General features: G+C 41.3%; 1 protein-coding gene across 2 annotated transcripts in view; it reads left to right on the plus strand.

Moving 5' to 3' along the window:
• The window catches only part of stac (SH3 and cysteine rich domain), a 30,674-nt gene extending 22,043 nt beyond the window's left edge, over positions 1-8,631 (plus strand). For both annotated transcript variants that reach the window (XM_076749452.1, XM_076749451.1), the window contains 4 exons: positions 606-703; positions 4,533-4,584; positions 5,253-5,390; positions 7,159-8,631. In XM_076749452.1, the coding sequence (XP_076605567.1) occupies positions 606-703; positions 4,533-4,584; positions 5,253-5,390; positions 7,159-7,257 (387 nt within the window). In that variant the 3' untranslated portion in view covers positions 7,258-8,631. The remainder of the gene's footprint in view (positions 1-605; positions 704-4,532; positions 4,585-5,252; positions 5,391-7,158) is intronic.
• Positions 8,632-12,304: the final 3,673 nt, after the last annotated feature.

Consider the following 12,304-nt stretch of genomic DNA (forward strand, 5'->3'; position numbering starts at 1 on the left):
GTCTGGCAAAAACAGCCATTAGTGCGCCTTAAAACGCCATTCTCATATCTTTTAGCAAAATACCCCTCCAGGCATTGTGCAGGAACAGGACAAGGTATCATTTGGAGGGATTTCAGGGACACAGCAGGCAGGACTCATGCGCAAGGTATTGGTGATGAAACAAGAAAACGCCCACCAGTTTTCTGAGCAGGTGTGAAGAGCGCCAGAGCGGCGGCGCATCTCCCTGCTAATTGTACTAACACTTCCCCAACAACTTCCTCTCCACCCACAACCCTGTCCTGTTTTAACTTCCTGAGCGTTCACGAAAGTGATCCTGCTTCTCCCACTCATGTTGACGGAGGATTAGAAGGAACAGATTGCAGAACAACTTAAGCATCTCCGCGGTCGATCAGTGTACTGTAAACAAGGGCTTCTCCTGCCTATGTGAATGCCAAAAGACTATTTTCAGATACGACTGCGAGAAAAGTGACAATAGAGAATATGGTGTTGTATTGTGTTTGTGTGTCTACGAGCTTTGTTTAACTTGTCAGCCACATTTTCCTTTTTCCATCTTGAGAACCAAATGTGCTTTGTTTCATGTATTTCCGTGGGTGTCTTGTGTCTAGTTGGAGCAGAGCCAGCTACAGAAAGACGTCCTCAAGCTCAACACCTATGTGGCCTTGCACAGCTTCACTCCCCAAGACAGCCATGACCTGGAGATGAGGTTAGCTCGCACGCACATGCACACATTCGTCACTGTAATCAAGAAGTCCCACGACTGCACTCGCTGTCATTACTCAGCAGCTGTCCGGGGACACTACAGCTGACCGACTGACTCTGACATGCTTGCAGTGATTTCGTTTTGCTGCTCAAAATGTCCTGAAGAAAAGAGAAAACAAAGTAAACGAAGAAACTGAAAAATTTTTATGTAAGCATGATTCAACTTGACTCTGTCTGCCAGGCAAGATGTAAAACACAAAGAGGTGACGCTGCTCATTTCACCTTTAAGCAACACTTTTTAATGATCTTTATTAGGCAGAGTGTGTTCTCTTATTTTTAATTAACACTATAATTACAATATATTCATTGACTGCATAGGCCTGCCATGCACACACTGCAGCAATGACAGCAGCAGACTCCCTGCGCGACTTGTTAAGGAGCGTTAAGAGGAAGAAACTTAATGCAATCAGTTGCTCTAAACGTGCCTTGTGCAGCACACGTACTGTCATGTGACCGTGCAACAACAAACAAACCCCCCCCCCCCAAAAAAGAAATGCAGTCATTCTGTACGTGTTCGTATACATTCACCCAGAACACCAAGACCAAGGCACACAATCACACACCAAGTTTAATTTATGTTTGGAAATAAGATGACAGGTGTCAGTGTTTGCTGGTGAAGAGCTGTCTGCTCCTTGTCAATATTCATCAGCTTGTTCACACCAGGACATTCAGTTGTCTGTTAATTAGCGTGTCTGTCTTTCTTTCTCTTATCTTACATAATCACTGTACTCAGAGCACTAGACGTCAAACTACACAAGAATAGATTTAAAAAAGAAACTAATTAGCTCCCTCGTTTAGGTAATGGTCCTCCAACATTTATATCTCTGGAGTGGCCTCATTAATAGTACCTGCGTGAATGCCGCAACGGTCTATTAATACCAGTCAGTCTCACCCCTGCTTGGATTCATCCTGCGAGAAACACAATCTTTGGAAGGTCCATGTAGACAGACAGTGTGCCAGTGACTAAGATGCATTATTTTTGAATGCTAATAAAAGAAATCATTTTATTTTGGTTATAGATTTGTACGTAAGAGTGTGGACAGAAAACAACACAAAGTATTTTTAGCTTTTCAGGCAAACTGATGAAAAAAAAAAAGCGATGATGCCTCCCACTTTGTGAAAATGACTACAAAAATGTCAACAGGCTGCAAGCAAAACAGTTTGAAATCCAACATCACTGACAGTTAGATGTAAATCAAACACAAAATAAATACCTGTATAGTCTATTCATTCAATTTAAAGGAGCTATACACAGTTTGTTTGTATGTAGTCTCACTCCAAAAACACAGTGAAAGAAGCACACTCGTATGGACTTGTGAAACAGTGATGCTGAGCTGCTGCTGCTGCTGCTGCTGCTGCTGCTGCTCTCTACATTCAAACATGTGGCCGCTCTGAACACACTTAAATTATTTATGTCACACTCTGTGTTTTTGCTTTGGCAGTTAATTGAAAACACCTGTTGTGGCTCAATTACTGAAGCATTTTAAGTTGTTGAGATCCGTGCAGACGCAGTTTTCTGCCCTGTGCATCAATTCTCATTTACTCTTTCAGACGGAATTTTTGCAATATTATGATTGTAGATTTTTCTCAAAGAATGAGGTTTTGTATGTCTGTTAAATATTTGACTACACAAATTGCCCCCACAAATGTGTTTTCATGCACACAAAGCCAACAATGGAACAATGAGATAAATGCAGCTGTAATCTGTATTTTTCTAATAACAATATATCAAATGATAAACGCAAAAACAATTCGAAAAGCTCAAAGAAGCACACCGGTCCAGTAGGTGACGATAAGTCTACAACAACGATAAGTCAAATGTAAGAACAGTCTCCTTTGGTGGTAGTAACTTTAAAACACAAACAATCGTGACTATTTATTTCTTGATTTGTAGCTATTTAACACCAAAAACCTGCTCTAGTGACCAAAAACACATGTGAATGATTAAAAACTACCCAAACTACAGCAGCACTAAACAGCACACAGACACAGTTAGCAACTAGCTGGAGCATTTAGCAGCTAAAGAGCAAGATATTTCCCTCATGAGCTGGTAAAGACCAAAAACGGAGCTAAAAGAGAGTGGACTTAAATTCACCAGGTGGCCAGAAACACCACTCCAAAGTGTCTAAAGTAGACTCAGCTGTAAATGTCGAGCCTGTCTTATTACCTCCAATGCAATCTGAAACTTAATCGTGATTGACAGGGCATCATCTGCGACATACTTGAAACAGGCCCTAAGGAAAGAGAGCATTCATCGTGAGCAGTCCTTCAGCCTAAGTACCCATTTGCTCCTGCTTCTCACAGAAATCCTGCGAGGATTTAAGGATATGAGGGTGCACTTGTTCTCCGACTCTTTCTCGTGCACACACACACACAAACACTCACGGGTCCTTCCTCTCTCTTTGGTCGAGAAAAACTTCAATTGCCAGGCTTGATGTATAATTCATTGACTTCCTCTCAGCGGTTCCCCGTCCACCGATACCTGCTACACAGCACAAAGTTCACTTCTCTCATGAAAGCCTACATCAATGTTTTTCTCCTCAGGGCTTCACTGCACACAGTAATCAATAACATCAAACACTAATTCAGAAAGCGCAAATGGGGGGAAATGGAATCTTTAATCAAAAGGTACAATTTCCATTTTCATTTTAAGTGAAAAAAATCAGGTTTGTGATTAGTTTCAGTTGCCACCACATGCTCTGATTACATGATTACCTTTGACTATGTGGTGATTGTAATGATGATGAGATCTGCATGTTTAAAAGACAGAGTCAGAAAACCCAGAAAACTCCTCTTTGTTGTTTAACGGACAGCGTGATTGTGGAGCGACATGCTTTTACTTTGTTTTCGTCACCTTAGAAGATTTTACAACGTCGGCGCTGTGCAGTTTCTCGCCTACAATAAACAGTGTTTTCTGAGTCATGGTGAGCGTTACCACGCGAAGGACAGCAGTGTTGTAACCGAACCACAAGGGGAAGAAAAGGGGAAGTTACGTAAACCGACATTTGGCTCAACTGTGCCAGGCTTTTTGATTTTTATTGGTCAAATTTAGCCGACGGCTTTGAACAGATGCTAGTAATTATGGCGCATGCGGCGATGGGGTAAAATGATTCATGCATTTCCTGGATGAAGAAGACTTACTAACAACAAACAGGATTAGGGTGCATTTAATCTCATTTAAAGCAGAGAAACTTGCAAACACCTTCTGTTATGCAGCATAAAGAGGGCCTCCTAAGGAGATCAAATGGAGAGGTGACGCTCCTCTCATCACCAACAGTGCTGACAAGAACTTCGAGGTGTTGCTCAATTCACCTTTTGCTAAGCGCTGCCCCCGCTAATGTTCCTACAAACAACACCGTGTGGTTCACAGTGATAACATTTACCTCTCAAAACTCAAATAACATTTGAAACAATGGGTCAGTCATTTCACACAGAAGTAAACAAAATCAGGATTCTCAATTGTAGCCTGTGACTGTCGATTTTGGTTGCTAAAAAGACGACGGATGCTAGTAGATGTAGCTAATGAATGCTAACTCTGTGAGATGGCTGAAAACTCCGTCTCATGAGGACTTTTTAATCCTTTCAGCTGACTCATTTTAAAACAAGATCAATGTTAAAAGGTTGTTAAACGTGCACTTGATTGGTAAGCATCCTCACCAGCCGATGATCCATGAGTTACACCTACTCAGCAGGGCCCCCTACTGGATTTATCCCACCATGTGGAAAAGACTTTTGGTAATTTCTCCTCTTCCTTGTTTTGTCCTGTATTGCAGAGCTGGAGACAGAATCTTATTGGCTGACGACTCCAATGATGACTGGTGGAAGGTAAGTACGACACCAACATATTAGTTGCGACAAGGCTCATTTAAAACTTTTAGAAATATAATTAACCTTCCAAAGTGCTTATTTCAAAGATAATGTTTGCAATGTTCAGTTTAGATATAGTGTGTTTCCCACAAAGCCCATAAAATGCCAATATAAAAGGTGGATTGATAAATTACAGGAAGTCAAGCTGTAAATTATAGGAACGAGGCAACAGGCCGCCTGAGGACACAAATGCATGACAGATAAATTACGGAGACAAAAAGGCCAAACGCGATTGTATAGAGGCAGCCGGCTGCCACCAGACCATGAAGAAAGTCATTACACATTTTAACACTGTTGTTGTTCTCTACAGGCTGTAGATAAACAGAGACATCTGGCCTGTTTGGTCTTTGAACAATGGATACTGATGTAACACCTGCATACAATGTATAGGTGCTGTATATGAAGACATATACAGTCTATCCTCTTTACAACAGGTAGTATGACCTAAAATAATGTTATACAGGTATTATGTACTGTAACCAGCAGAACCCCTGTTTTTTTTTTTTAAGGATTTAATCTAGTCATTTATGAAAACACTGTTTTTGTAATCCTCTTATGTACTGTGCAGCCCTTCCACGTGTCAGCTGTTTTCATGTTTGATAATTTTATTTATTTATTTTTTTCAGGGGGTAATTGAGGACAGGATCGGTTTCTTCCCAGCAGCCTTTGCTCATCTGGTGCGGGCTGGGGACCAAGTGTTCAGGTGTAACAGGACATTCATCGGCTGTAAGGAACAAGGCCAGATCACCCTGAAGGAGGGACAGGTACTGTATGAGCCTTATGATGATGATTCAGATTATGAATGGGGGACGTATTGTGGAGGTATTCCCGAGTCCTTTCATTAGACAGTAGCCGTATATTTGTTGTTAAGGGTTAATTGTCTGCTGTTGGAGCCACAGAGACAAAACACACGAAGGATTCATTCAGACCAAACATTAGCAAGGTCGATCCCATGAACATCGTCGTCATTGTGAGTTGGGGAAGCAATGACCTTTATCATGGACGTTAAAATTTCCACATTAGACCTGTGTCTAATTCATGATCACACCCCAGCCATTAGAGCACATCAGATTCACATTATCCAGCAGCTCTTTAGCCATCCTATTACCCTCCTGCAGCTCCCACATCACCTCTTACCTCCAGCGATTCTGAAAAGCTCGAATGGATTTGGCTGACAGAGAGTCCTTCTCAAGAGTTACCATTAAATTAGCATTTTGCCATAATAGCTGTACTTAGATCAGGCCCCTTTTTTTTTCCCACAATGCTTTCCAGGGCATGTTGGGACACAGAGGAGGTTTAAAGTGAGCAACCCCCAGTGGAGATGAAACCACCAAAAACATGATGAGTCCGTGACCCGCTGCCTTTCTTTTCCAGTCGCACAAACCCAGGGGAAGATGTTGTACAGTACTTAAAGTAAACATGCAAACACAATATGTTCCAGTCCATTATGAGGGTCAATGAGCGACTTCAGGATCTGAAGAGGAAGATTGCGGGTTTGATCTCAGTACTTCACTCCACAGCGATATTATTAACAGTCGTAACTGCAGCTACAGCATCATTATCACCTTTTGATGTAATTATAATAATAGATGGAGCAATTCTCTCTACTCCAGCTGGGCAGTACCCTCATATGATACAGTATACAGAACTTGGGATGTGAGACTTTCAAAAGAAGTCAAACTTTGTAGATAATTTCTTGCGAGTTATTTCACATAAAAGTGATTTAAAAAGTATAAATGTTTTTGCTCTGCGCTTGAGAACAACTAACACTGGAAGACATGTGGGGCCCTCATGGTTCGTACATAAAAAGCTTTTCTGACGATTAAATTGGCACAAAACTGTGTAGAAAAAAGAAACTTAAGATGAGTATGAAAATGGGCTCGTCCTTTCAGCAGAGGACCTTTTATTTGATGCTATCAAATAAAGCCAAAAATATCCAACAAGTCATTGGAATAATGCCCATATTTGATTGTTGAACGTGTCATTTCAAAACCTCTGATTGTTCTGGGAAAGCTTTCCACGAGCTTTTAGACTGTGGCAGATTTGCTCCAATTAGACATAAGAGCGGTAGTGAGGTCCAGTGCTGATGTCTAATTGGAGCAAATTGGAGTCTGCTGGGCTTGTCTCGCAGTCGACGTTTTCCACTTTGTCTCAGAGGTGTTGGGTGGGCTGGGTTCGGCCTCAGTTTGAGCTGAAACAGAGCGGGTCCTTCTCTTAACTGTTGCCACAAAGCACTTGCATATTTTCCTTAATTCAAATGAGAGCCTTACCTAAATCATGTAAAACAGCCCCAGACCAAAAGTATATGACTAAAAGGATGCCAAAAGGACTGTCCATATACTTTTGGCTATGTAGAGTATGTCTAATGTCCCAGTAGGTATCTATCTTGTGCATCTATGACACATCACTATTATATTTGTCGACTTTCAGCACACATATAGCGCCCCGCCATTGGTATATTTGAAATATTTATTTTACAACTGCACTTGTCAACTGTTAACGTTTTCACATTAAAGTGACATTTTCCCTCAGATTTGTGTGAGCAGCGAGGGCGAGCGCAGCGGCTTCATCAGAGTGGCGAGTGGAAAGAAGAGAGGCTTCGTGCCCTGCGACGTCCTGGAAATCATCTGAGACGAACACTCAGAGAAATGAAGAGAGGGAGAGAGGGAAGGGAGGATCAGCCGCCTGGAGGTCAGAGGAGGGCGATATGAACCCACAGAAACCAGTGAGGGAGTTCGCCTCGTCGGGAAATTGGAGTTTGGACTTCTAAGCGCTGCTGGTTTTGTCAGTGAGGACCTGGTTGCAGGTCAGAGTCTCTGTACCTTCCTCACTCCCTGTCAACACAGAGAGAGATGCTGAGACGACAGACTGTTTGTTGTTCGCAGGGAGACGGGAGATCTCCGTTTCACTGGATGTGATTCATAGAGCCGATGTGTGTTTTTTTTTTCTCCCCGTTAGTTTTATTCCGCTACGAGCTGTTTATCTTTTGAAAGTGGAACTGCCAGCTGGCTGTTTAAGCCAAAGAAAATGAAGCAAACACTTATTACAATGATTATTTTTCAAGGCTTCACTACATACAACGGTATTCCTCCTACAAATAGTTTAGTTTCTCATGCTTTGACATTATATTCCCAGCAAAAGGTGAGCATTTAATGCAAGAAGAGGCTCCAAAATGGATTATTTTGGATGTCCAAATCCCTGTTGTTGATGGAAAGCAACATATACAATAAACTAAACTAAATAAACTACTTTCTGCATGACCTCGAGCTTACAGCTACAGTCCGGTGACAGAAGTGAAACACAGGTGAGAAACAGCACAACAGATGCAGCAAAGAGATGTGGGCGAGTATCATCAGAGGAGTTTGACACGAACAGAGAGGTCAGAAATTCTCTGTGGTCCTCAAAAGTATCACCCTCCCACTCACTTGCAAACCAGGATTTTAATTAATGATGACGCTTAATTTAGGTTTTTTTTTTGTTTTTTGTTTTTTTTTTTTGCATCGTCTCCATGCTGCAGAATCTCTTAGATTCATCTTTGAAGGCTTTAAAAGTTTTTTCTTTTTCTTTTTTTTTTTTGGTCGACTTATTAATCGATTTAATTTTCTCGCTCTTTGGTTGTTTTCCAGAGATTTCATGGCATAATAACTATAAAATGAAGTGAACGAGAAGGTCCTGCTGTGATACGATCAGGACAGTATTGACTTCATGATCGGAGCTCATGCGATCTGCTGGAGACGCAGTGAGACAGAAGAAACTGCGTTTCTGGTGAGCGTGTTAAATGTGATCACTCGTGTGGTTTTCCTCTTTCACAGCACAGACGGTTTTGAGTAGCACTCCTCGTTCAGGTTGTGGTCAAGTGCATATATGGAAAGGTGTTGCATCATAGTAGATATATAGTATATCTCTTAAAGGCTGTTCTGCACTGAAGCTTGGCTTTGTTGAATGTCAAAGAATTCTATATTGTACATGCTGTACATACAAGAATAAAACCTCTTCTTTACCACAACAAAACAAAACTGTCCTCTGATGGTTTTTGTGGCGTCTCGCGTGTCTTCTGCAGTTGATAATCTGAAATCTCAAACCTAATATTTCATCTATCTCGTCAATTCAGCTGATTCCTCCATCTGACCGAGTGATTCCTGGATTTCTATCATGGCGCTCTTTTCTCTCGTGCTCATTCATTAGCCATCGATAATAAGCTCATCACTCGCTCAAGTGGGCCCCAAGAAGATTATGCGTCATGAAATTATGCTTATTATGATTTCATTTAGCTGCCAGTGAAAACAACTGGATTGTGACTCAGCTGTTCAGAGCGCGTAAAGAACCAAATCCATTTTCAGAGCAACGCAGAGGTAAAGACTGAAGTTGAAGAGCAGGACTGTAAAACAGTTTGTTACAAAGCACAGAGAAAGTTCACATCAGTCACTCTTTATGCTAAATACTGATTCCAGTCCTTTCTGACATTCTCAATACTCAACAGAAAACAGTACAACGACAATATATTTAATGTTTTACCTCATCAACTTCATTGATTTTTGTAAATATATGCTTATGAATTTGAGGCAGCGACATGTTTCAAACAAATAATAATAATAAAAAATTCTTATGAGGTAGTGCATCATGGAAAAGAACACCAAGAGTTCAGGGACAGCTAAGCAAACTTCATGTATTGTTGAAGCCTGTTGCAGAAGTGAGATCATTCACAGGTGCTTTGCAGTGTCATTGTGCGTAAGAAAACACATGAATGTAAATACATGTTGTGCTAGTTTGGTGCAATGAATGTGTTTTATGCATCAACACATCAGCTTTAGTTCAGTTTTTCACTTTTTCATCTGAAACTGTTTCCAGGACACTTTCTCATCTTTTCATCTCACAGTTCAGTACGTCTGATTCCCCCCATTTGATCTCCCACTGAGCAGACGATCTGCACACCCTGCAGTCCACCATGAGAGAGGCTGCTGTTCCACTGCAGACTCACAGGTTTCTGCAGCTTCATTAAGCATCTGCTCACATGTTTGAGTTGTTGCTGGAGGCGTAAGCTATGTATAGAAGCCGAGACAATCACAAACACTGCTATTTCAGTGTCTGTCCATTTTATTGTTCTGTCTGTGTAATGACACACCAGGCCATGGCTGCAGTCCCCAGCTGCTCTCAGACACTTGACTCTGGCACCACCTGTTGGTTCATTAGAGTAACAGCAACATCTGGTTACAGATGAGCTGATTCTGTGTCAGTCCAGTGCAACAACCTCTGAAGCAGTGAGGAACTAATATGTGAAAAAAGCTTGAAACGAATCAGAGAAAGAGCAGAAGCGTGAGAGACCAGAGACACATGTGACTTTAGAAACTGCACTTTGACACACGCCTTCACACCTTCACTGCATGTGCCAAAAATTTGTGTGATACAAAGTTTTCATTCATGCAAACTCTCTTTAAGCATGGCTGTTTGGTCAGAGGAGGAACACTTTATCAAGTCAAGTTTACCGTTCAAATCCAGGTGGAGCTCTTCTTCCAACAGCAGGACTAGTAGTAAACTTTATCACTTTGTGTAAAAGCTCAACTTGAAGCAGCAATAATCAATAATTTTGAATGAAAAATGGATAACTAATAATGATATGAATCTGTTGGTTTGTACTGGTGAACCCTCATGGTGAACACTTAGCAGCTGAAGAGCCAGGTATCTCCCTCAGGAGCTGATGGAGACCAAAAACAGAGCTAAAAGAGAGTAAATATGGGACTTAAATTTGTTCATAAACAAGAGTCCAAATGGACTCTAATGTTCCTCTTTAACTGCTGGATGTGGAAATTTAGAGAGATCATATATTAAAACTGTGTTGACAAATGCTATAAAGCAGAGGACACGCTCCCAAGACAAACCCAGTTTAGTTATTATTAGTTTTAGCATTTCAATGCTGCACGATGTGCTAGGTCTCATTGACACAATGAAGTCAGTACACTTTAAAAATGACCCAGTACATTAGTTTGATGGACTCCTACTTAAAATACATGTTACTCAAGTAAAAGCAGTGTACTCTTTGAAAAATAAAATAAAATTGAGTGAATTGAATTAACCCAAATGACTATTCCAAGAAATGCATCTGCAAGATAATTGTGCATGTTTAAGAGTGTACACGTGAACTGTGGTTTCAGTAGGTGTGAAGCAGGAAGGAGACAACTGACTTATAGTTGTTGGTGGTGGTTGTTTCATTCTGAACAGACAATCAATGGAGAAACTATGAACAAAAAGCAGAATTAACTCTATTGTGAAAATGCTGGTTGAGTATTTTGCAGAACGTCACCTGAGTTGAACAGGCAGGATGATTCACAGTGACGCTGACAACAAGTCAGAGCTGACATCTCAAACTGCACATGTAGACTAAAGGTCAGCGGGGAAAGCTGAATGAGGGTGTTTGGAGGACGGTTTAACCCTAAACTGTCCCTTGACATAGCGCACAGTATGTTGGGGCTTTTGTGGTCCATCAGGCAACAATCAAATGCAGCTGCAGTGCAGTTTGATGACAGCTTCCATTGAGCTTCCCAGCAGCATGTGATTACACTACCACAACTGTGATGTATGGAATTTTGACAAAAATGGTTTATTATAACCTTTCTGAGGCAAGAGTCAAGTAGTTAAAAGTTAATTTCATGCCAGCATGATGAAAACAGACAAGGCCAGGGGGCTGCTTTAAACACCACAGCACAGTCAGGGAACTCGATGGTGCTGTGAAGTCACCATGTCCTGATTACTTTCAACTGACAAACACAATATATTTAATGTTTTACCTTTAATCGGAGTTTCAGGAAAATGAATAAAGCATGCAAAAGAAAAGGTTCTTTCAAGAGGGAGAGAGAAAGCGGTCTAAGTGATCGAAGCCCGCCCACCACGAGAGCAAAAAATCATGCGATTGTCACGGTGCCTCGCACGCAGCCTGCCTCTGCCCACAAAACTCTTGCACTGCACTCACAATGGTCCACAGTGGAGACAATCTTAAAGCTCTGCAAAAATTGGAAACTTTGGACTGATTAGTTTTTCTTTCACAAGAGCACCCCTGTATGAGATCAGGTGTGGCATGTTACAGATTTTAAATTCCTGAGTACATAAAAATAAATAATAACAAGAGTTTTGCTTTGAAAAGCTCCATTAAATGATATGCATGGTGTTAGATGGCTCTTATGGTGACGAGATGGGAATATTTAACGATATATAAACACAATTCTCTCTGTAAAGGTTGTGCACCCGGCACAGTATTAAAAAAAAACCGCAGTGTTTCACTTTTGCAAGCACCAATCTTGTGGTAACTGAAGTGCTGATACATGTATATGAGCAGCAAGGAACTGACGCTGTGTGAAAGCCACAGAGGGAGCAGCTGAAGATGAAACAGCCATGAGTCCTGCCTTCAGCCTCGCTTTCCTCCTGCCCTCCACAAGTGGGACAGTCACATCGTTTCCCAGATGTTCCTGATTATGGTGGCATTTTTGGAAGTGTCAGTCTGTATTTTTTCAGCTGTTCTTAAGTCTCAAGAGGAGCAAACTGAAGAGGAGAGCACAGACCATCATGGGGAATTTTAGTATCAGACATGAGGGAGGATCTGTGTTAGTCACTTGAGAAGAAGATGGGCGATGACACCTCCAAAAGGTAACCAATACAAAAACTAGTGGTGCATCATAAAACAAGGTTA

This window comes from Chaetodon auriga, chromosome 14 (genome assembly GCF_051107435.1).
Source record: "Chaetodon auriga isolate fChaAug3 chromosome 14, fChaAug3.hap1, whole genome shotgun sequence".
Lineage (NCBI taxonomy): Eukaryota > Metazoa > Chordata > Actinopteri > Chaetodontiformes > Chaetodontidae > Chaetodon > Chaetodon auriga.